The following is a 24,988-nucleotide window of genomic DNA, read 5'->3' as shown; positions in this document are numbered from 1 at the left end:
ATATTCTATTATTTTTTATTATATAAAAAATTAAATTAAATAAATAGTAAAATATAAAATAATATTAAATTAAATAAATAAAAATATCTATTTTTTATATTTGAACTTAAAGATAGAGAGAGTGTTGTTTATTGAATTTATTAGATACTTTAAGTCATAGTAAAGTATTTAAGTCAATTGAACTATTTTTTATCTTCTGAAAAAGTACTACTAAATTTTTTATAAAAAGTTTGGGGGGGCCATGGCCCCCCCTTGTCTGAACTAAGCTCCGCCACTGGTCTCTGCATATATATGTGTATGAATCAATTGTTCAAAGTTATATGCTCATCTCGTTCTCGCAGGTATGCGTATCCTCATTTAACTGATACAGCACTCACTCACAATTTCATAAGGAGCATATGATCTATTAAAAATGTTTTCGGGCTCCAGAAAAGTTCCATAATATCATTTGATTGAACTTTTTAAATATATCCGAATCACTTTGTTCCTTTCATCCAAAATATCTTGTTAATTGCAGTTGAGTTACAGTTTAGGTTTTAGTCTTTTTGTATTTTCAGTTAAATTTGAAGTCCTATACTGTTCAGTTGTCCTTCTTTTATAATACTCACCAAAAATAATTCCTAACTTTATTATTTATTTCAAATATTGTCATAAAACAATTTCTCAAACATCATCACCTTTTAATTTATTCTAAAGTCTTGGTCCTTTACTCGATTCTCTTCTCTAATCCTCTTTGTTAAACTTGAGACCAAAATAAATTTATTTTTTGGTGACTATTGAGACCAAAATAATTAATTAAAATAATAATGACCTCCCAACTGTTGTCGGTTTATTGTTTTTAGTTTATATTATTTATTTAGTTTTTGTTTTAGAATTTTTTTTAAATAAATAAAATAAATATTTTATTTACTAAAATATACAATTTATAACATTTTTACCAAAATTCATTATATCTCTTATCTCGTTTATAATGTAGACGAAATAAAATTGCACATATCTCATTTACACTGTAAAGGAGATAAGGCACAATACGATATGGCTTTATCATATTTATACACGTAGTATGTAACGGTTTTATCTCGTTTACAGTGTAAAAGAGATACGTACAATTTTATTTCGTTGACACTGTAAATGAGATAAGACTAAACGCGACCTATATATACAATTTGTTTACAGCGTTCTTTGGATAGATTTTTCATTCATTTCTTCAACTTTCCTCTAATTTCTACCCTCTTCTAACCATATTATCGACTTACTCGACGAGTATGGCACGTGCAGATGCACATGATCCGAACATTAACCGACTGAACGCGACATGACACACGCGGAGGCAGCTAACTTTGAGGTTAGTGTCTTTTTTTTTTCTGTATATGTTAGAACATATATGTGTAACCGTACTTAGGGTACTTTTATAGAATTAATTAACAACACATTTGGTAGATGAATATATTGTTACGAAAGGTTGATATGATATAATTTTAGGTATTAGTTAAATTAAGTTTTTAAGTAAATATTATTCATTTTGTTTTTATTTAAAGTAAGTTGTTAGGTAGATATTAGGTGATTAAGTTATTAATTATTTAAGTAAATATTTTTATTTTTGTTAATTTATTAATTAAATATTTATTAATTTAGTATTAATTATTTAAGTCAATATTTTTATTTAAATCAATTGATTAACTATATGTTTATTAATTTAGTTATTAATTAATTAAGTTGTGTCTGTGCCTCATTTTTCTTTCTAACGAACAAATGCTGCAGCCTCTCGTAGGTGCATCGCACAATTGCTGGAATCAGTAAATAACGTGTACCCTTAAAAACTGCATTCATACATTTGGAGAAGTTCGTTGTCATGTATCCAAATCGATGATTGCCATCATAGTGTTGTAGCCAGATCTTTTTGTTAAACCTACCAGCCTAGTCTGTCATTTCTCGCGACAAATCTCTCAGGGCATCCATGTACTACTTGTACCCAGCCTGGTTTGGACTATAAGCAGCATTTATGAGATATCGCTTTTCCTCGACAGACTTAAAATGAGACATGAAGTTCACAGTCATGTATCTGACATAATAAACACGCTATTATCGGCTCTCAACCACTATTATCGGCTCTCAATGCAGCCTTGAAAGCCTGGAATCTATCAAAAATAGTTAACATGCCATCTTGTGGGATCACATATCGTCTAATATTGGTAAGGAAAAAAGACATGGACTTTGTGTTCTCAAACTCAACAATTGCAAATGACAGAGAAAGGATATTGCTGTTATCGTATTGTGCCACTACAATGAGCAAAACACCATCTTATTTACTATACAAATGCGTACCATTGACAGAGAAACGGCTTGCAATGCTTGAAATACTCCACACAGGCAAGGAAGGCCCAAAATACTTTATCAAATATGCTACAGTCACGCACCATAAGGTGATCATCATAGTACGATACAATTCTGAACTCACATATCGTTCTGGGACAACAACTCTACAGTGCTTGCAATAACCTTAACACCTTATTGTATGACTCCTCCCAATTACCATATATCTGTGCAATAGCTTTTTGCTTCGCAATCCAGATCTTTCTGTACGAGAGTTTGAAGTGATAGATTTTTCTAACTGCACCTTGTAGAACATGGATGCTGACGAATGGGTTGGTTTGTATCAACAACAGGATGATATTGCAGATGATCTTGGGACATGGTGGGTGTTAAATATTTGTGCACTCCTCTAACCCTACGCACCTCCCTAACGAAATAACACATACATGGTTGGCATTTAATCCAAATATAACAATAAAAAAATGAGAAATTACACCACGGTTAAACTTCAACTCACCAATATCTGAGATTCTGTCAGAGGACAACATGGAGACTTCAAGGGTAGGCTGTTGCATATTGCCGGCAGTGCACATAGTACTTTAATCGATCCGACTCCACAACTCGATACTCAACACTTCTGCGAATGCTATGATTCTTCACACCCTGCATTATTGCATCTCTGCTTCTGAACCTGTGGCCAACCGAAACTCCATACCACCGTCTAAGTTGTAATCGTCTTCACCCGTATTGAAAAATGGAGTTTTCTTGTGCATCGCGTCCAGATCCAATGCCTGATAATGACCGAGTACAACTGATAAGGCCGGAATTGGGTGTGGGACGGGCATAAGATACTGAACTGATGGCTCAATCGGCGTCTCTGATACAAATTCCTCCTCCTCATCATCTTTGGAAGAACCACTGTCGTTGTTATGCGCAATACTCCTCATCGGAGTCCTCACCATCAATGTCCATGTCTTCCGTTGGACTAGTAATGTGTGGCGGTGGTGGTGCGAGATGAGGGTCGTCCTGCACAAAATCCAACTGGCCAGATCCACCGCCTCCGACATCACCTACTTCCGCAGAAAGCTCCATCACTTGTTCCACCAAGATTCTCCTGTGGATGTCAAACATGATGCGCACATGCTCATTGCCATAGAATCAAATTAGACGAAACCAAAAAACTCCATTTTCTATCGGTACTAGCAATCGATGCCCCACCATTCCGATCTCTTTTCTCCCGCTACCACCAATGCTACCCAATATCAGACTTTTCAGCTCTGACAAAGAACTTACTTGCCATGTACGCAACAGAATGGAATTTTTTCACTCAAATATCACATCAGTATCACTGTTTCTCATATGGCAATTGGGATATACACTTACAACCACATATCCACTATTACTAGACATTTTGGCTTATTTTTTGGAAGAAAAACGAAAGAGAAGAAGTAAAATATTTGTGAAGAACATAAAGGCTTGCACATCTTTTTATAGCTACTAAAAAGTTGTCGGAACGTATCTTGTTTACATTGTAAACGTCATATATATTCATGTATATCATTTACAATCTAAACGAAATATATATATCTACTCTGTTGAGTCTTATCTTATTTATAGTGTAAACGAGATACAAGTATTCTTATTTCGTTTACGTTGTAAACCAGATAAGAGATACGATAGATTTTGGTAAAAATGCTACAAATGGTATATTTTGATAAATAAAATATTTTTTATTTATTTAAAAAATCATTTGTTTTGTCATAATTAAAAACATAGAAATCTTTGATAACAAAAAAATTAACTAAAAACAGTCAAAAATCATCTTATTTATTATTTATTAATTATTATAATAATTAGTAAATATTAAATAAAATAAATTTATATATAATTTTTTTTTATTTCTCTAACGTTACTGTAAAAACAGTAACTTAGTTTTCGCATGCCAAAATAATTATTAGACGTCATCACAATTCAACAATTTAGAATGAAGCTCAAGCATATTGACTAAGTTCATGTAGGGTGGTAGTTGATCGTTGGAAAATATATTATCCAATCAGATTTGACCGGAGGCGAGCTTCATTTGCATAATTGTTTTGTTTTTATCATTATAAAGTAACCATCAAGCTACACCTAATTAAGATGGACAATGATCTGATCGATAATCTTGTATCTAATATTAAAATTATATAAGATCATTAATAGTAGTTAGCCTTACCCTATCAAATAATCTTTTATATGCCCAACACAAATGGTTCCAAAAAGAAATAGGGTTTGGTATTTTTGGCGTATGGAGATGATATCACCTTTAAGCATATTCATTCATTTATATAGTTTAATAAATAATAAAGATCATCATGGGATTTAATGACTAAGTAAATGTTCATCTGGTCATCCATAAAAGGATGTATAAAAAAAAAAAAAAATGAAACCAAAGAAGTGCATAAAAGAAGGTCTTTATCTAGTTTATGGGCAATAGAATCTTAGGACGGCCACCAAGTTGGGTTAATGGTTGTGGAATCTCATTAAAAGGTGTAAAGTCATTAGCGGGTTAAGGGGTTTTATTTTAGTGGCCAGCACGCTGTCTTTGAAATGGTCTTCTTCTATTTCATCTCTCTTTCTTTTATATATAATTTCCTCCCATGATGTATCCTCATTTTATATCATTGTTGTATAGAAACAGAATAGTCATGTTTGTATCCTTTCAAATAAATGTCAATTTAAATACTTGTTAAATTAATAAAATAAAAAGGAATATATGAAGAATTGCGTGCTTTTTTATATGACACACGTTTTAGCTTTAGCTTGATTAGGGCCCCACAAGACCCTGAGGTCTTTGATGGAGGGGTAAAGATAAGGGGAGAGGGGGGGCTCATATAAGAGGCTCCTTTTTCCCATGAAAGCTAATAAATTGTAAGTACATAAACAATGAAAAGGAAATAATATGAATAGTGGGTTCATCTTTTTAGGGTTGCATATCTTGAAGTTCTGATGAGACTTGCCCCCTCCACGTTAACACATCCACTCTTGCACTCTTTTACAACTTTTCCACCTCCTGATTTTTAAACATTTATAGTTGCTTTCTTTTGGTGTTTTTAAAAGGGAGTTTGATGCTGGCCCATACCTTCTTCTGCTGGTTTAAGCTTTAGTATCCTTTTCTATATCAGTGACAACGACCAGCTTATGCCTTTATATTTTTATGGGACCAGGGACAACAAACAAAGCTAACTCCAATGTATAATTTCATTCATTTCCAACCAATTCTATACTTCAGCATCTTTGCCTCTACCTCCCTCTTGTATTGTTTAATAATACGTTTTAGAAAGGAAAGAGAGAAAAAAGAATTCCTCTTTCCAATTTCATTTAATTAAAATATTATAGTTTGCTAATTCTAACAGGATTGAATGATCAAGAAATAAAATAAGGATCAAGCTTGCTAGTTGCTATTGATAAATGGTTTTGTGATGTCTTGGGGTCTTGCATTGGGCCTATCGTGGTGGCTGTAAGCATTATGCAATTGAAGAGCCCACATTATGTGGGCTAAGAAAATGGGCTCAATATTACTTTTAGCTAGCTAGTAAGTAGTAAATAGTAATGTCTCGAATTTAACCAATTTGAACTGGTCTAGTGGTTATTTCAGTAGTCAGCTTAAGTAAGTGTCGGAATTTCGAATTTCATTTTATGGATAACTCTACTTCACACCCCTCAATTGATTAAAGCTTTATCTCTAGTCTATGGATAACTCTACTTCACACCCCTCAATTGATTAAAGCTTTATCTCTAGTCTCCTCTTTTTCTCTTTTCTTACCCTAATATTCATAACACACTTATGTTAAACCAATTTAGCACAAAAGATTGGACAAGAAAAAGTCAGCATAAAGTATACTATACACATAAAAGAATAATTTGCACAAAGTATTACACAATGCCATGGCACAAATCGATCAACAATGACGGGTTATTAGTAAAGAAAAATACCAATCAACTGGATAATCTTTCTCAATATACAAATATGCTCCCTCAGATTAAACTCAACATACCCTAAACTAAGACTGTGTTATGCAGGTTGAAGTATCTGTGTCCGATTCTTGGGAATTGGTGTGTCAACTTGACATGCAACTTCGTAAGATATATATATGTATTGAGATTTGAGACTATATATATGACTGGAAATGTACAAAGCTACATAAATAATTTGAGTCCGGTCCAACCCTGAGGCAGTCTCCATTTTCTATGCCAGTAAATAGACACTCTTGACCACAATGGGAACTCAAAAGTGTACTCCAGAGGCTGATCAACAGGTCCTGCTACCACCAAAGGCAGCCACACATATCTTGAATCCCTTAAGTCAGCCGGGTTCCATCGATCGGCCATGAATATAAATAAACCTTGGAACCCGGGTTGAGGAAGCACAAAAGTGCTCTGAGCAAAGAATGTTGTAAGCCGAAACATGTTGTTTCCCACAATGCATGGATTTCCTATTGTTTCCCAAGGCCCCAATACTGAATCAGCTGCATGAGCCAGTGCCTCGTTAGGGGCCCAACCTGTGCAGCCTGATGTGATCATGTAGTATGTGCCCCGATGCTTGAATAGAGCTGGTGCTTCTCGGTGCTGTCCCACGAGAATCCTTCTCATGGTAGGTGTCACATTGAGATAATCTTCGGTTAGGGGACCAATGTGCAGTTCACTATTGTCTTCAGAGGAGTAGATTAGATATGCCACACCATCTTCATCTTTGAATACTGTCATATCCCTGCTTTCACATCCATGGGGCCTTTGGCTACCAAGATAATCAAAAGGACCATCAGGTGTATCGCTGATGGCTACACCAACAGCTGCTTTGGTGTAGTTGCCATCATCAACATGCATCCACATCACATATTTTCTGGTCTTCTCATTATAGATTACTTTCGGCCTCTCAAGCACATTAGACTTGTGCAGATCATGGGTCTCATCTGTTTCCTCTGCTGCCAATACAATTCCTTCATGTTTCCAGGTCCATAAATCCTTTGAAGAATAACAACCAACTCCAATGATGTCCACCTGATAGAGATAGAGATAAGGGCTAGAGTCATGTAAATCAAATAGTAGTAAATATGCAACATTGACTGAAGACAAGTACCTCTCCTCTGACAACTGGAAGGTCAGTAAACTAATACTATAACCACATGATAAATAGTTTTTACTTTTTACATCTAAATGCACCCATAGATGGCAGAGCATGGTGATGTAAGAAAAGTTCACTACATGTCCATAATAGAAGGAGAAAAAAGGGAAAGCAAACTCCTCTTGATGCAAAAAATATGATCTATATTGATATCTACTTGAGCATATTCAAAACATATTGGCTATTGTTTGCACCTTAGTTCATGTTAATAATAAGAAAATCAAACAAACTAATTGAATTCAGGCACAAGTTTTTCCTCAGCCACAGCGCTATACCACTTCAGAACTAACTAGTTGAGAAGACGTGTCTGTCAATTAGTAGGGCAGATTTTGAGAGATGCAAAATATTTTCCTTGACTTCTACTACCAATAAAGCCTCTGCTGGTTAAAAGAAGGTAGGGTAAAGTATATTTTTTTTTCCCGAAATTTGGCAAAAGTTTTAAAATATTTTTAAGTTTTATTTTGTTCCAATTTTGTCTCAAAAGTTTTCGATTTGTATCAAATATATTCTCGACAGCTAAAGTTTCAAAAAATTTAAGACCAATTCAACAATAATGTATGACAATTTTGTTTGATTTGCTTATATTGAAGGTTGTTCTTGTGTAATTGTTATAGAATTGGTTCTAAATTTTTTGAAACAATAAAACTTAAGAGATACTTTTAAAATTTTTGCCAAATTTTAAGGACAAAAAGCATATTTTTCCCTAGAAGGTAATAAGTAATAACACCATGCTGAAGGCAACAAGTCTGGCCTCTTTTTGTCTTTTGTGTGTGTGAAATATAAGACCATGTAAACCTCAGACATTGGACAACTTAGGTGAAGAAATTTTCTAGGATGATCATCATAGCAGAGGCCCTTATATCAATTGGAAGTAAAAACTTCTTGTTCAGTATTACAAACTAATAGTCAGTGAAAAGGGCTAGGCATAGAACCTATGCAATCTCAGTTGTGACAGAAGGCTTCAACATCTCGGAAAAGGGACCATCTAAGTTCTGTCACCATACTTAAAAGGGATCAAAGTCTGTTAGGCTTCTATCTCTTGTGATGACATTGTTTTTAACTAAATGCTTAATATGTTAATATTTGCATCGAAATGGAATGGTCTCTTACATTTGCTAATATTGTCAGTTGACAAAATTGAAAGGGCATCATCCACTTTTGGTAGATTAACAACAAAACAGAAGTCTTATGCCAAAATAAGCATATCAAGTACCAAATAAGACCATTGAAACAAGTACCATGTCTACTCATTTATTGATAATACTGTATGAGAATGTCCAGAACCTAAGATGCAAAAGTTACTTGGAATGGATTTAGAATACAGCCCTCAGACAATAATCTAACAAGTTATATATGCATGTATATGAAGCAGCAGTCATTTTCTGCTTATTTGGAAATCTTGTCATTTATCTTTTTGCCAAAAAAAAAATACTAAAGAGGAAACCAAGTTAACATTGCAATTTGTAGAAAAATGCTAGCCACTTCAACTACCATAAAGAAATTGAACCACAAGGGCAACCATTAACTTTGATTAAAACAGAAGTTCACTAAATTACCCGAGCAGGTCCTTCCTTGTGAACATGGTAGGTGGGCCCATCTTTATATTCACCATACCAATAATATGTCCTTGATCCTTTATCATAAAGAATGCCCCCTCCATGGGCTTGGATAGGATTTCCATCAGTATCCAACCAAATTCTCCCAGGGTAGTAGTAATTACTATCATTCCCAGCAGCCTGATTTGGATCTAGAGCTATCTTATGACCCGGAAAAAATACGTGTCTAAGTTGGGAATTTTCATCCAAGAATTCATCAACCAATGTGGTTTTCCGTTTAGGTCTGCGCTTCGCCGCCCGAGGGGACCTCTTTCCCCTTGGTGGGGGAATCTGAACATCTTCATCTTCCAATTGTTGAAGTTCCCGGAATTGGGGATGATGAGTCACATGCAATTGAGACAATCTGCCATCTCTATCTTCATGAAGAATATAAGAATACAAATGAAGCAAAAGAAGGCATCCTATCAAACTCCATAACACAGCAGGCGTAGAACACCTGCTCCAAGAATTACAGCACAGGTTTGTTGATTTCCTGTATTTACTCCTTGTCCTCATTTTCTCTTCCTCTTAATCTTGGGGATTATGCTGCAATTAACAAAATGCAACCTATGGAAACCTGATAACAGTAACCAAGTACAACACACCAACATTTAAACTACATGTCAGGAAAATTGAAAGCACTATGCTACTATTTCATTACCCTAGTCGATGCCTAAATATGGGAAATCAGAGTTGTACTGCAAAATTTGCAATTGCACCTCATATTTTAGATCCAGTCACTGAGAAAGGCATCAATGATAGAAAGCAACTAATTAGGAAGAAGAGTGAGCTGACCTGGAGCTATGAAATGAGCACAAGTTTCCGACATGCGGTTCTGTTGGTGGTGGTTTCTCAGCAGTTTTGGATCTGGGGATGTGTGAGATTTGTGAAATATGATACTGATTTTGCAACCAAAGAAGTTGTTTCTTAATCTCTGCAACTGACTCACTCACTGGATGCCTTTTGGTACCCACCACGGACACAGACAGGCCTAGAACAAAGAGGTTTGTTTCATTTTTTCTTTGCCTTCAATTCAAGCATTATATTCGGCAGTCAAACGTAGTAACAGTGTTAGTTCGTTGGTCGTGTTTCTCAATTCACATGAGCATTCACATAGATAGAAAGACACTTTTACTGTGCATTCATTTACTGTTGGTTATCCAGTAACAATGTGACAGTTAGCGACGATAAAGTACTGTACTATTCACATGGAGTAGGAGATTATTTGTTCAACTATTATTGTGTGCATCAATCATCATAATTGATTGGAATGTTGACTTCCACCCACCATGTCTCACTTTTTAAATGCGCAAAAATGTATACCGTCTCTTGGTATTACTATTAACAAAAATAAATAAATAATACTTAAGTAGTTAAGTGGAATATTTATCTAATTAATTTTTAAAAATGTTATTTGTACATCAAAATTAGTCACTAAAATTAACCATGAATATACTTGTATATAAATATATGTATAATTTAATTTATTTTTAATGTGTATTTATATTTTAACATGTATTTTATACTAATAATTAATCTTAATAGCTAATTTTAACATACACATAACATAATTGATTAATTTTATATTTTCTCTCTTAGTTACTTTGGTCATGATAAGTTATTTATTTCCTTTTCTTATTAAATATTTTTATTTATTACACAAAAAATATTACGTGTTAGTTTTAAATAACAATATCCTAAATATTAGAGAAATTATATTATTACTTTTTTTTTAATAATATCCCTTTACACATTATTTTTTTTAGATTATAGGAGTAATAATATCTATTTTTGTGTAGTAAGTCTAGCGGTAGATATAATTCGTTTTATTCAGAGGTTGAACTTTTCTTTATCTGAAGTAGAAGATGTATACGTTGGCTCTCAAAAAATTGATAGCGGTAGACACCTACAAAAACACTCCGACGTTCAAGTAAAAAGAGTGTGTAATGAGTATAATGTGTATTCAGAATGTACTTTTCTTGTTTTAATTTTTTCTTGTTGTGTTTGACTTTGATAGTGCTATATTTTAGTTACTAAGTTGATCTATTATTACAGAACTATTGGGGATGTTAGTCTAGTTTTTTTTATAACCACTCTTGAACATTATTTGAGCTTATATTAAAAAGTCTGCTAAAAAGAGAAAATACATACTAAAAAGGAAAAATACGTACTTTTGATCTAACACGTTTTATTTATATAGTTCCGAATTATAAGTAATGTAGGTCCATGTATTAGTAACGAGTCATGGTCCAAGTTTAATCTATGATATTTTGCAATAAGACAGGTAGAACTTAAATAATTTTTTAACTTATAAATTGACATTGTAATAATAAGTGGTAGTCCCTCAAGTTCAACTTATTATACTTGAAAAATAATAAGCATGTTAGAGAAAGGTGTTTAAATTCAATAAAAAAAAAAACTAAGAGTTATTATAAATAATAATAATATGGTGAGCTCCAGGTTTAACTTGTTTTTTTTTTTTTAAGAGAAATATGTTGAGCCTTTATGAAAATCGAGTTATAACTCAGTAAGATATGAAAGAGATGTAGTTCGTGTTATAATTCGAAGATATAAGAATTGAGGATTACCTTTCAAAATCAACTTGATAATCTTAAAAATAAAATTGTTTAAACTTGTCATTGAAAAATGTGTTGCTTATATCAGTGTATTTTTGGACGAGCTCATGGTTGATTGGTTGTTGAATTGACCTGGACTAATAGGTGTTGGGTTGCTTTAACTGATTTTGACTTATAAATGCCGATTTGTTTGGAGTGATTCCGACTTATAATTGCCGATTTATTTGAAATGATTTTGATTTATAGGTGTCGGCTTATTTAGATTGATTTCAACTTATAATTACCGGTTTGTTAGAATTAATCCTGACTTATAATTGTTGATTTGTTTGAAATGATTCCGACTTATAGATGTCGACTTGTTTAGATTGAGTCCGACTTATAACTGTCAATTTATTTTTGTATACGAACTTTAATATTGGTTTGTTGTAATATGTATAGTATGTAGGAAAAATAGTAACCAAACCAAAGACACGAGTAATAACAAAAAATAAAGAATGATAAATCTAAAAATAATTTATATTTATTGAGATTTACTATCTTAACAAAAAAGGTACAAGATGAAGTACCTCGTTCCTCTAAGCAAAATTCGGTGTGAAAAAAATCTTGTGAATGAAAAAAATAATACATCTTCGAGTTATGACTTACATCTTAGTTGTGCTTAGTTTTAGAGATGTTGTACTCCAAGTATCAGGTAGTTCTTTGCATAGTAGTATTTAAAGGGTATAAGTCTCTTTACCGATCACTTTGCATATTCAAAAAGGTCTTTCTGGTCGTCCTCTTTTGATTAAGTTGGTTTATCAATTTGCTGAGTTTGTCTAAGTTCTTCGATTTCTATCAGTCCAACTGCTTTTCTCAAAATTTTGCTAAAATCTTCGGCTTGGCGATATCAATAGTCTCTTGGAACTTGCCAAGACAATGACCACTCTTGGGTGTGTGTGGTTCAAGTATTACATTGTTATAAAGATTCCATTCCCATGGGAATTAAAGATACCTAAGGAGAAGGTGGGAATTGAAATGATGGTATTTTGCCTAGAATCAAACTTGCTTAGGAATAGTTTTTCAAACTTTGAACCAAACATGGGAATATGATATTTCCATCTTAAAATTCCTAAGAATTATTTATAATTCTTCCAACCACACACACCCTAAGGACATGGAGGTGGACGTCCGGATTGAGGTTGAGAATCTCCATTACTATTTTATTGAACTTTGTCATGTAGTCAGGGAGACTTTCATGTTGACCTTATTTGATTATGTTAAGCTAGTTGCTGGAATCATGGACATAGATCTTGAATGCTGCAAAATTGTTGGTGAAAAAGCCAGCCAGTTTTTAAAAAGTAAAAATAGAACTTGCAAGTAAAGATGAAAATCAGAATAAAGTAGCACCATCTAAGAATGTAGAAAAAAAATGACATAATATTAATTCAAAAGTATCATTAAAAAACATCATCAAATAACTTGGTCACCTGCTGAACTTCAACTCTCAGCAAATAATTGATAGCCAATAATTCGGCCTCAGTAGGAGAAGAAAGTGGATTGCTTTGTTTTTTCGCCATTAATTATAACTTACAAAAGAAGGTAACAAATCGAGAAGAGAAAATGATAATGGGATTAGATTTAAACTCGTATCCCACGTGGACACTAAATATTCTTGTGTAGTAAGTCTGGCGATAGATATAACTCGTCTTATTTAGAGATTGAGCTCTTCTTCGCCTGAAGTAAAAAGGATATACGTCAGTTCTCAGAGAACTAACGGCGGTAGACACCTACAAAAATATTCTGATGCTCAAATAAAAAGGAGTATAAAATGAGTAGAATTTATTGTTTGTAACAAGTAATATTTAAAAAATATGAATTAAAAATATGATATTAAATTATTAAATTAAAAAAATAAATTAATAATTAAAAATACTAATAAAAAACAATAATTTTTGTTTATTATCTTTGTGTTTTTTATAATTATATTATTGTAGCAACAGGAGAAGAAATAATAATGAATTGTATTGCCATTGAAATTCAGTGTTGTTATACTTTTACTTCTAATGAGTTTGTAGTTCAAATAACTAAAATTTTTTTATATTATAATCATAAATAAGGTTAATTGATTTTGAAAATTTATATTAAATATAATAATTTTACGATTTAAATTATGTTATAATTTTATATATTTAATATATTTTTTAATTTTATGTAAAATCTTAATTTTCACAACTTAGTACCAATACTCAATTCAGGAAAATAAAGATATAATTTTGTTAATATAATCACTAGAAGTATATACTTTCTTGCTATTAAATTTTTGGAAAAAGATTCTTAAAAAAAAATACTTACAAACTAATTTTTTTTTAAATTAAGAATAAGATTTAAATTTAAAATCTTTAATTGAAAAGAAAAAGACTGTCATTTAAACTATAATTTATTAACACTTACAAACTAAAACTTGATAACGTATAGTTAGTCTTTTTTAACAACTAATATATCTTGTGCTAGTTAAATTCGAGTAATACTAGTAATATTAAAAAAAATAATTAAATTTATTTTATTTAGTATAAAAATTATAATTTTATGTATATAATATTTATAATTATATATTTATTATATTTAAAATTATATAATTATAATGATAATTAATAAAATAATTTTAGATGATTTAAATCAATTTTTTTTTTATTTTTTACGGTTTTCTTCAATTTAATAGGCTAAAAATTAATCCACCACAATACTAAGTTTTATAATAGATAATTTGAACCAAACTAACGGTAATAAATGGAGAAATTTGCATGCTCCTACGGCATGCTTTAATGACAAACTTTTATATATAATAATGGATTAATAGCTAAAAGTTAGTAATAAATTTTTCTCTAATTTTAGTTCTGCAACGCATGCCTCTTTGTAGCATAATTATCAAAATCGAATCAATCAGACTACTAATTTATTAGTTTATTAGTTTAATCTGTGGATCACTAGTTAAACCAGTGACTTAATCTCACTTAAACCATCAATTCATCGATTTTTATTAAAATCAGCTGATTCTCACCGATTCTTTTTTTTATATGGTCGAATAGTTCAATTAGACCGACCTTATATCCAATTCACTAATTTTTTGGTCATACTAATCCATTCGGTCTAATTCTTATAACTATGCTTTATAGTTGATACTTGATACCTCCTTTCTTTTAGTTCTTTCTTTCTTTGGGGGAACATGCGAAATAAATGAACTCTTGGTCCTTAGTGGCATTATTAAAAACACTTTTGACATTAAAATACTACAATTAATTGTTAACATGAACCGTTGTCATTATGCAATCATTATTGAGTAGTTTAGGCAATTATTAACTAGCTGTATTATACTTAATTTTTGAGACATTCTTCCATCCATTCCATCTAGTAGTTTAGGCCATTCAATTCTTTTAAAGAAAAAGAGGAAAGAGAAAAAATAGCAGATAGAAAATAAAATAAAAAAACATTTTTTATTAATAGAAATACAAATTCTCCTAATTTTCTTCGCGAAAATATAGAAATATTTACGCTTAAAAATAGGTAAAAATATATTCTCTTTATTTTTTTACACTGTTCTCCAATTTTTGTCTTGCGACCTGCATGGAGTACCATTTACATATTTGAAAATTTCTCATAACAAAACAGAAAAAAAAAAAAAAAAAAAAGGGAAAAGTAGTATACACAACCCCAGACCCCCATACCTCCTTGATTTATATATTTACCTTCCTCAACTTGTACATAAATTAAAAATAAAATAAAAAAAATCGTATCTAGATGTGAGAGTATATAGAGAGGGGTTTGTCCCAGCAGAGAAAAGCCTCCGCTACCCATGCTAAGACCAAGATAACCATGATGATGGAGAGAGATATCATAGAAGACCACAACAATGTTGTTGAAGTTCTTATTGGCCTGCACTGATGCTCCACAATTTCAGTAACTTTGTTCTTTACCAAGGTGCAATTTGACAGCCTTTGCAAGTCTGGATATATGTCCAACAAGTCCTGAATGGATCTGCTATAGGCATGAGCCATGTTGTACGACGATTCTGTTATAAATCTTCCCTCTTTTCTGCATTCCTCTCTTGTCTTCTCTTTGTGGCATGTAAACTTTGCAAGTATCTATGCCCAAATAAACTTTGTTCTATGAAATAGCTAGCACTATGTTGGTCCAATAAGGTATTTAACATAGAGATATGTGAATACTTACTTTTGATGTTTCGCCAATTGGGATGGCACCTTGGGAGCAGCTTTGTGGAATGTAGGTATAGTTTGGAGCTGCAGAGAAAGGGTCACAAATCTTGATTACTCCCATTATTTCTTCACTTTGTTCACCTACTACTCCTAGCAGCCGATAAGCCACTGACATATTGGAATTCAACTATGAAAAAGAAAACCATTGTATCATCAGAACCTATAGTACTAATATATTCATTACTATGTAGCTGATGCAGAAGGAATCAACCAAATTTTCTACCTCAACTATGAAACTGTGGATGGTGTATCCTATTTCAGTAATCAATTTGCCGGAGAATGATGCATTAACGCACGGCAACATGGAGCCAAGGCTACTGTTCTGTGGATTTTGTTCGAAATCCTCAAAGGCAGAGCATGCATCATCAGCAAAACTGCATTCAACATTGTGAATCTAGTAAAAAAAAAGGATGGTTCAGTTCAATCCCGCACGTAACGAAAGGTATGACAACTTGTTATACTCACGTGTGAAGGAAAAAATCAAAACCCGTCAAGAACCAGCACAGGCTTGTCAAGATCCAAAAGCAGGAAATTACGCTGAAACAAATGCAAAATCAAATTATTTGTAGCAAAATGCAGTGTATAATAAACCTATAATCTAGTTAAATTAATATTGAAAATTCTACTGTGTCTTAGTCTTACATTATAAATCCAGGGCGCGAATGCAGCAACAGCGGCCAAACTGAACCAAAAACGGCAAAGTGAGAAAAAAAAATCATCAATATCAATGAAAGAATGGCAGAGAGTCATCGGAATTTATTATTTTTAGTCGGTTATTTATCAATGTTTAAAAGTATGAGATAAAGTATGTTGTTGGATTACTAGACTAAAAAAATTAAGTTGACGGCTAAATGATAACCAAAAACAATAAATTTTTTCTAATATTTCTCGTATTAGTGAAGAGAATTAGCTATGAATGTAAAATAGTAACGCTTTGCTCACCAAGCGCTCCAACCAGAGTGGCTAAGTTGACGACCACAATAATCAAATGTGCTACATACCTAAGACACATACATTATAAGAATGAAATTAAATGTACACAAATAAATAATTAGTGAAGTGATGAGAAATAGTGTGTAGTAGTTTTACGAAGTATGAGTGGCTTTGTGAAAGGATTGGCCAGTTGTATCGATAAAACGACGGATGACGCGCGAATTGCTTCGGAGATCTTGAGTAGTGGAATTCAATCGATCACAAATCTCTGGATTGTATGGAATCAAAAGGAACTGCATTTGTTTCGTTGTCTTCATCACTCTGCCTATGGTCTCTAGAGCATCTTTGCCTATGCCAACCACAGTTTCTTTCAGTTTTTCTGTCCTCCGAAGGGTCTTCTGACTCACCACGAGGACCAAACTGGAAGCAACTCTGCAATGCAATGCATGCATATGTAACGAAGCTACTTATCCCAAAAGTTTAAACTATTAGGCAGAGGTACATGAATTATTATATATCTTACATGGCGAGAGAGGTGAAGAATAGAAGCAAGAGGAAAACATGGAGATAATAATGGTGCAAACATGGTGGTGAGCTTAAGCCACCTCTTAGGAACTTGTTGGCTAAGATGAAAATGGTGAAGGCTAGGCCACATAACAACCACACTCCGGCAAATGTGTATCCATGGACTCCTGTAAATGCCGCAGACTGAAAAGGATCAGAAGAAGCAATACGCGTAATCAATATTTCAACGTATCACTTTGTTCAAATTGAATGAAACTGATTAAAGACTCACAGCGAGGTAATGTTTGTTTCGAACATCGAAACCTCCATTGTAACGTTTGAAGTGTCTTAAAGGATCGGGTCTGTTGATGGTTCTTCCTTGAATAGGTGACCCCGACACTGAGCATTTATTTTGGAACAAGAAGGGATCAGAAATGAATGGCAAAAACAATATTGCAAGAAGCAAGAGGCGCTGGGTTGAGTTGAGCATGTTGAGCAAAGTGGAAGAGACAACATTATTTGCTGTCTCAAAATAATGTGAACTTTTTTCAGTAAGGGGGATTTACGTTTGACTTACGGGGTAAGATAAGAATAGCTTGTGCCATGGTTTTGCGGATAATAATATTTGTATTATGTTCATGGAAGGATATCATATAAGTATTGTTAGAGATGGAGGTAACGAATCAGAAGCCGATATTCTTCGTTGTTTATTAGCATGCAAGGAATGTTAACTTTTATTAAATTTTAATGCCTCTATCTTAGCATCCATGTCTTTCTTTAATCTGTAGCTGCTCCCATCATCCTTTTTCTTGTTTTTCTTCTCTTGCCTTTCAAAGTTCAAAATTCCATTTCAGGTAGCATTGGTTTTCTTTTTTTTTTTTTTTGGGTAGGCTGAAAATGACTTTATAAAATATAATGTAACAGTTCAATTTTTAATCACTATACCCAATATTTAAATTCAATATTATATGAGAACAACTAGGGAACCAAAAGCATATTAGCTAAAAACCAGCCAAAATGTGTTTGGGCTCCATGAAAAATTGGGTTTTGGTTTGTGCTCCGTGATCCCAGGAGCAGTTTTCAAACATATTATTCAAAAAGTGATTCTAATTAAACGGTTTTGTTTACTTTTTGGCTGATCACCTCTTGGTTCCATATACTTTTCCATATTATATATTAAGAAACAAGAAACGTTACAGAATCATTATTTCTGTCTAAAATTACTTTTTTGGTCTGAAAATTATTAGTTAGAGTAAGTGAGTACCGTGATATGCCTGTATTGTTTCCACTTTTTAGAGAAAAAAATTATGATAACTTCTAACAATGAAACTTTTTTTTTAATCAAAAATAGAAAGATTCTAACCCATGATCTCTAAATAAGTATGAAAAGATTATATCATTTAAATTATATATAATTCATTGGTTTTTTTTTTTTTTCCTTTTTCTTTTTTTTTTTTTTTTGGACTTGTCCTTTTTCTAACTTCGGAGACATCCAATAATAAAACAAAGATTTCTAAAAGGTCGAAAATATTATCCAGAAAGAAAAGAGAGTTGAGAATTGCTGATCTACCTTTGCCTCTTTGGTCATAATCAAACTCTCTTTCTTTGTGGGTCATAAATCAATCTCTTAATCTTTTTTGTTTTTGGGTCATGTATAGCTCCGAGGTTATTACTTTTTTAGTTTTTGTCTACTTGAGGGATAGCTTGTTAACCGAAAAAGAAGATAAAGCCCGTTAGATCCACAACCCTTCTGCTGCATTGTTATTTAGGCCTTGTTTCCCTTCCCACAACCCATTTTGCATGCTTAGATTTAATGCCACTTAGGCACTTAGCATTTGTGAAGCCCATACATATGCTGAGATTGAGAGTCATAATCCATGGTGCATTCTTCGCAGGGCACAACTCACTGAACTCAGCCATAATAATGGTACAAGCTCCAACCAACTCAGCTAGCAAAATTTATATTGATTGCGCGGTGGTGTAAAAATCATTTAATTAATTAATATTATAAGATGTGGGCTCAAATAATACCATATACCTTTATATTATTATAACTTTTTATATATGACATAGATTCCATTTTTATTTTATATATAAATAAAACAATATTCAAATACTTAATGCTTTCTTAAACAGATTAATGAGTTAATCATTAAATTAATTTAAATTAGTTAGATTCTGTTAATTAATTAATTTTTTGAGAGATTTAGAATCAACTATTATTTTTCAAAAAAAAAAAAAAACTCAAATACCATTAAAATTTATTATTTTAATTATTAACCTAATTTTTAAATTTAATAATTGAATAATATACATTTAACTTATATTTTTAAATATTAATAATTAACTACTAATAAAAAATAATAAATTTTACTGTCTTTAGTATTTTTTTTCTTTTCAAAAAGTTAAAAGGAGTATTCGTACAAAAAAAAAAATGTTAACCGAGTGGTTTTTTCCCTCTTAAAAAGCGGAATAAATGCTATTTGTCTTATTATTAAATGATATGATAATAATATAATATAGATCGATGAGCTAAGCCTGGTGTTATTCTTTTATGTGGCATAAATCTATATAAAAGATTGTCATTTTCCAATGACAAATCTAACGTTGCCTATCTTTAAGAGTTGGCACTTGGAACTTGGAAGCTCCCCTTTGGCCCACATCAATATAAGTCCAAACGGCTTGTGTTATTTTCTTACCTAATTTTTAATATATATTTTATATTATAACATATATTTTATATTAATAATTTAGTTAATAATTCAATTTTAATATTATCAATATAAAATATTTTTTTATAAATCAACTATTATATATATATACTATTTAATTTATTTTTAATATATATTATATTTAAATATATTTTAAATTATTAACTTTTGTATACATTAATATAATTGATAATAATATTGATATATAATTATATTTAGGGCAATTTACGCATCTAAATTGTTTGATCCCCAATATTACGTAAATACATTGTTTTAGTTTTCAATACGCAAATGCATTGTTTCACTATTTTATGTAAACCGCTACTGGCAGTAGCGGTTTATAGGTGTGCATAAACCGCTACTACCTGACGCGGTTTATGTGTGAGTGTGTGTGTGTAAACCGCTGCTGGCAGCAGCGGTTTACGTGCGTGTGTGTGTGAGTGTAAACCGCTACTGCCAGTAGCGGTTTACGTGTGTGTGTGCGTGTGTGTAAACCGCTACCGCCAGTAGCGGTTTACGTGTGATGCTTTGCCTATATAAACCGTGGTTGTAGCCACGGATTATGTGTTTAGAAGGTTTGAGGAGTTTTCTAGAGAGAGGAAATTCTAGAGAGAGGTCAGAGCAAGTTGTGAGCGGGCCCGAGGTTCCTCAGCGGCGACTTCTGGCGAGTTATCATGGCAGGCAGGAACCTGTACCGACTGAACGGTGTTGCGCATATTGCCGGTTCTATTGGTGACGAGGTTAGTTAATATTTATTTCTTTCTAGTCTTTGCATATCTTAGTCAGAAAAATGGTAGGTTAGGTAGACGAATTAGAATTTATAGATTAATCCTTGTAGTTTGAATTTAGGGTTCACATGCTAGGATGTTAGTTCACTAATCTTGGTTTAGTGTTTTTAGTTTTTCTTGGTTAGTTATAGATATGCCTAGTTACATTAAATTCAATTCCATTCAATGAATGTTATGCTAATTAATGTTGGTTTAGTTTAGGGAATGGGATAGTTGACATTAGTGAATTATTATAGTTTGTTTAGGATATTTGTATGGTATGAAGTTTTAAATTTTAAATCTTTATAATATTTTAAAATTTCTGGATGTTAATAAGTAAATTATTTGTGTTGTTATTTTCCCTATCGTGAGTAGGGAATTTTTTTTTTTAAATATTATATAGGAGAATTTGTTGATGGTTTAAGGTATTCGTATACGGTTAGATATGGAAATTTGTTTAAGGATATGAGAATTTAATTGGACTCTGTTTTTGTTTGTTGTTCTATGCAGCCCAATAGGTGTATATACAGTGTGAGGCGGCAACAGAATATGCCCATGCATGAAAGGATCATCCCGTATTTAGAGAGGGTTGGATTGTACCATTTGGCTAGGCTAAATAGCCAATGGTTCTGGTTGGATGAGCCACTCGTTAGTGCGTTCGTTGAGAGGTGGCGTCCTGAGACGCATACGTTCCACATGCCTTTCGGAGAATGCACAGTGACATTGCAGGACGTGGCATTTCAGCTAGGGCTGCCTGTGGATGGGGAGGCTGTGAGTGGTTGCCTTGGTGAGTTTGAGACATACATGGAGGGTGGCCGACCAGCTTGGGAGTGGTTTGAGGACCTATTCGGTGAGCGGCCCCCACCGAATAAGGTCAAGCAGATGACAGTACACTTTATATGGTTCCACGAGAGGTTTAGGGTGCTACCACCAGATGCGAGCGAGGAGACTGTCCGCATCTACGCACGGGCCTACATCATGATGCTGTTATCGACTCAGTTATTTGGGGACAAGAGTGCGAACCGGGTTCATATACGATGGTTGCCATTTGTGGCAAACCTTGATGGCATGGGGAGGTATAGCTGGGGTTCGGCCGCTTTGGCGTGGCTGTACCGATGCATGTGTCGGGTAGCGAACAGAAATGTGACTAATCTTGCGGGCCCGCTCCAGTTACTACAGAGTTGGATATTCTGGCGGTTTCCGTCTCTTAGGCCGGCCGGGTTTGAGGTTTTCTCTTTCCCGCTGGCATCAAGGTATGGGTTATGCTTTTTTTTGTTTAACAAATTTCTTGGGAATATTTTAAATTTTGTGTCTCATATGACTTAAATTTAGGTGGTCTACCTACTTACCTCCTAATGATGGAAAGGAGCAGAGGGTCATTAGGTATCGGCTTGCATTGGATCGACTGACCGCTCGTGATGTAAGTTTTATAGCAGTAAGAGTTTCATTTTTTGTTTGCTCTGTATTCGTGACTAGATATATACTTGTTATTGTAGTCCTTGATGAGTTCTTAAATTTCAGATTATGTGGGAGCCCTACTCCGCGCTTGATGTACTTGCCGTGGTCCATCCAGAGATACTTACAGAGCAGCACAGTCGCATGTGGCGAGCCGTGACTGCCTTGATATACTTTGCGGTCATCGAGTGGCATCAGGTTGACAGGGTTGTTCCACAGCTGGGTGGAGTACAGCATATCCCCGAGGATGCTTTGAACGTAGACTGGCTGCATGCTAAGGACGGTAGGGGAGGCGATAGGTGGTTTCCCCACTACTATCGGGCATGGCATGAGCACTGGGAGAACCGAGTTGATGCCGTCATTTCCATTGAGCGAGTGGCAGATCCTGGCCCATCTGCAGATTACCTAGATTGGTGGTACCGTGAGGCTCAGCGGTTCCTTAGCCCGGGGGCTGCATTCGCCGATCCTAGAGGCACCCAGATACCTCCAGAGGCATATCAGAGAGGATCCTCCCAGGTCCCACGCATATCACAACTACCTGATATGCCGGACAACCGTCGTGTTGAGCGACGCCGTCGTGTTGGCACTAGGGACACCGGTCGAGAGTGGAGGTGGTTACATGATGCGATGCAGCAGGATGATGCAGGCGAAGATGCTAGAGCTGAGGTCGATCACCGTGTTCGTCGGTGTAATGCCAGACGTGGGAGAACTCCGGATGATACACAGCACGCAGGCGGAGTTAGTGGGACCGCAGCGACTGAGGCTGGAGGGGATACATTCACTAGCAGAGCTTATTCTCAGATGCCGGAGTTGACGCCGACCATGACTATGGATTTAAATGATCAGCTGGTCAGTCCACGGTTTTATGCAGACTTTGCTGAGTTGATTAGGGATGATGCTGGCACGTCGAATGTGCAGTTTGGTGGCCAGTCTTACCAGCAGCAGATGCCAGATGTGCAGATGGAGACCGCAGCTTACCAGCCACATATGACGGAGATGCATTCCCAGCCACCTGATTATCAGGGTCAGTATGGGGTAGATCTGAACGTGCCTCCAGGTAGTCCGTTGGATACTTGGTTCACTATGGGGGGCACCCCCCAGTCCGCGTTCGGGTTAGACCATCCAGGTGATGACGTTGGACAGGAGGCAGCCCGACCGACTCGAGTCAGACGTCCTGCTCGATGTGGGACAGGATCTCATCTTCTTGGTGACTTTCATGATGCTACGAGAGATGATCCCGATGGTTAGCACCATGTGTTGTTGTTTTTCATTTCTCGTTATGTAGTTTATTTTCCGGTTACGGACTTTTATGTTTATTTTAATTGGATGACTGTTATTTTGGGTACTTGTTACTTTATGTTTTATGCCCGTTGGACCTTATGTTTAGTCTTGTTGGAGGACTTTTATTTTGTTTAGTTTTTACTTTATGATTATGTTGATGGACTCTATTGTTTATCGATCGTATCGGTAAGATGGAAATTAAGCACAATAACTCTAGAAAAGTGAAAGATAACTACTGATATTATCATTAACACCAGAAAACAAAAAGACTTAAAACTCATAACTGATACAAGCAGACACGTTTGTTATCACGGACACTACGACAAACGAAATAAGTAAAGATAAATCTACATCCCACTAGTAGAACCTCGCTGAGGGCAAACCCGTCGGGTATGACCGGGCTGCCTGCACAGACCACACCTCTTAGGTCGGCTGGTGTCGGCTTCGTCCATGTTGTTGCGGATGCGGGTGGACCGTGGTCGTCCTTCTCTTGCCCTTCTCATGCCCGGGTCGGGTATAACCGTCGGCCCGTCATATGGTGGCCAAAGCCCCTCTGGAATACATGGTGAAAAGGACATCTCATACACCTTAAAGACCTCAGACATGATGTACACCTCATCCACATAAGTTGCCCAATCTAGCCGTGACTGCGCACAGCATGCGAGGGCATGGCAGCAGGGGTAGTGCAGCGCCTGGAAGTATCCACAATCGCATGTGCGATCCCTCAGAGAAACCCGATAGCTACCCAAAGAGAATTTGCCGGTGGGCGTCGTGTCAGCCACAGTATAGTCAAGGTGATGCCTATCAAACACTGTCACCGTGAAGCACCTCGATTCCTTCAGATTACGCTCAATGGCCTTAACTACTGCCTGTGAAAACCGGTGCCCGGACCCTAACTGTGCCTCTGCCGTCTGCCCCCGGACAACAAACAACTCGGCCAGCCGGAGATATGTCGACTTAACCAGAGACGTCACCGGTAGGTTTCTTGTGCCCTTCAAGACAGAGTTCACACACTCAGAGATGTTGGTCGTCATGTGACCGTATCTTCTCCCCCCATCCTTGTGCTGTGTCCACCTCTCATACTCCATTCTGTTTGCCCATTCGCACATGGCCGGGTTCTCCGTCCTCATTATATCAAACCAATAGTCAAATTCTGCTTCCGTCTTCGCATACGCGGCATTTACCAACCACCTCCGCGCATCCTGCCCCTTGAAAGTGAGGACAAAATTTGCAGCAACATGCCGAATACAAAATGCCCGATAAGCATGGGGGTTGCCAACCACTATCGGGGCTCTCTAATGCAGCCTTGATGCCGTTGTGTCTGTCAGAGATCACGAGAATACCTTGCTGTGGAGTGACATGCCTTCTAAGGTTCGAAAGAAAGTACGACCAAGACTCTGCGTTCTCTCCCTCCACGAGTGCAAACGCAACAGGCAAAA

The 24,988-nt window shown here is 34.9% G+C and overlaps 3 protein-coding genes across 4 annotated transcripts; all 3 read right to left on the bottom strand.

Moving 5' to 3' along the window:
• Positions 1-6,180: 6,180 nt before the first annotated feature.
• LOC112748286 (uncharacterized) lies at positions 6,181-10,347 on the bottom strand. 2 transcript variants are annotated; one of them, XM_025796504.3, is made up of 3 exons: positions 9,868-10,347; positions 9,034-9,649; positions 6,181-7,353 (listed from the first exon to the last, which is right to left on the bottom strand). In XM_025796504.3, exons 2-3 carry the CDS (start codon positions 9,586-9,588, stop codon positions 6,493-6,495), a joined length of 1,416 nt encoding a protein of 471 aa, XP_025652289.1. In that variant the 5' UTR covers positions 9,589-9,649; positions 9,868-10,347; the 3' UTR covers positions 6,181-6,492. The 2 variants fall into 2 exon arrangements, with proteins under 2 accessions (XP_025652289.1, XP_025652290.1); XM_025796505.3 differs by having other exon boundaries at positions 9,034-9,618; positions 9,868-10,175.
• A 4,790-nt stretch (positions 10,348-15,137) lies between these two features.
• LOC112748283 (uncharacterized) lies at positions 15,138-17,931 on the bottom strand. The gene is made up of 9 exons (XM_025796501.3): positions 17,628-17,931; positions 17,355-17,539; positions 16,988-17,263; positions 16,841-16,899; positions 16,541-16,580; positions 16,364-16,435; positions 16,122-16,272; positions 15,855-16,025; positions 15,138-15,766 (listed from the first exon to the last, which is right to left on the bottom strand). The coding sequence occupies exons 1-9, from the start codon at positions 17,823-17,825 to the stop codon at positions 15,419-15,421; spliced, it is 1,500 nt and encodes a 499-aa protein (XP_025652286.1). The 5' UTR covers positions 17,826-17,931; the 3' UTR covers positions 15,138-15,418.
• A 5,965-nt stretch (positions 17,932-23,896) lies between these two features.
• LOC114925316 (uncharacterized) lies at positions 23,897-24,679 on the bottom strand. The gene has a single exon (XM_029292882.1). It carries the CDS (start codon positions 24,677-24,679, stop codon positions 23,897-23,899), a length of 783 nt encoding a protein of 260 aa, XP_029148715.1.
• Positions 24,680-24,988: the final 309 nt, after the last annotated feature.

Source organism: Arachis hypogaea, chromosome 15 (assembly GCF_003086295.3).
Source record: "Arachis hypogaea cultivar Tifrunner chromosome 15, arahy.Tifrunner.gnm2.J5K5, whole genome shotgun sequence".
Lineage (NCBI taxonomy): Eukaryota > Viridiplantae > Streptophyta > Magnoliopsida > Fabales > Fabaceae > Arachis > Arachis hypogaea.
This window is presented reverse-complemented; position numbering and strand designations above follow the sequence as displayed.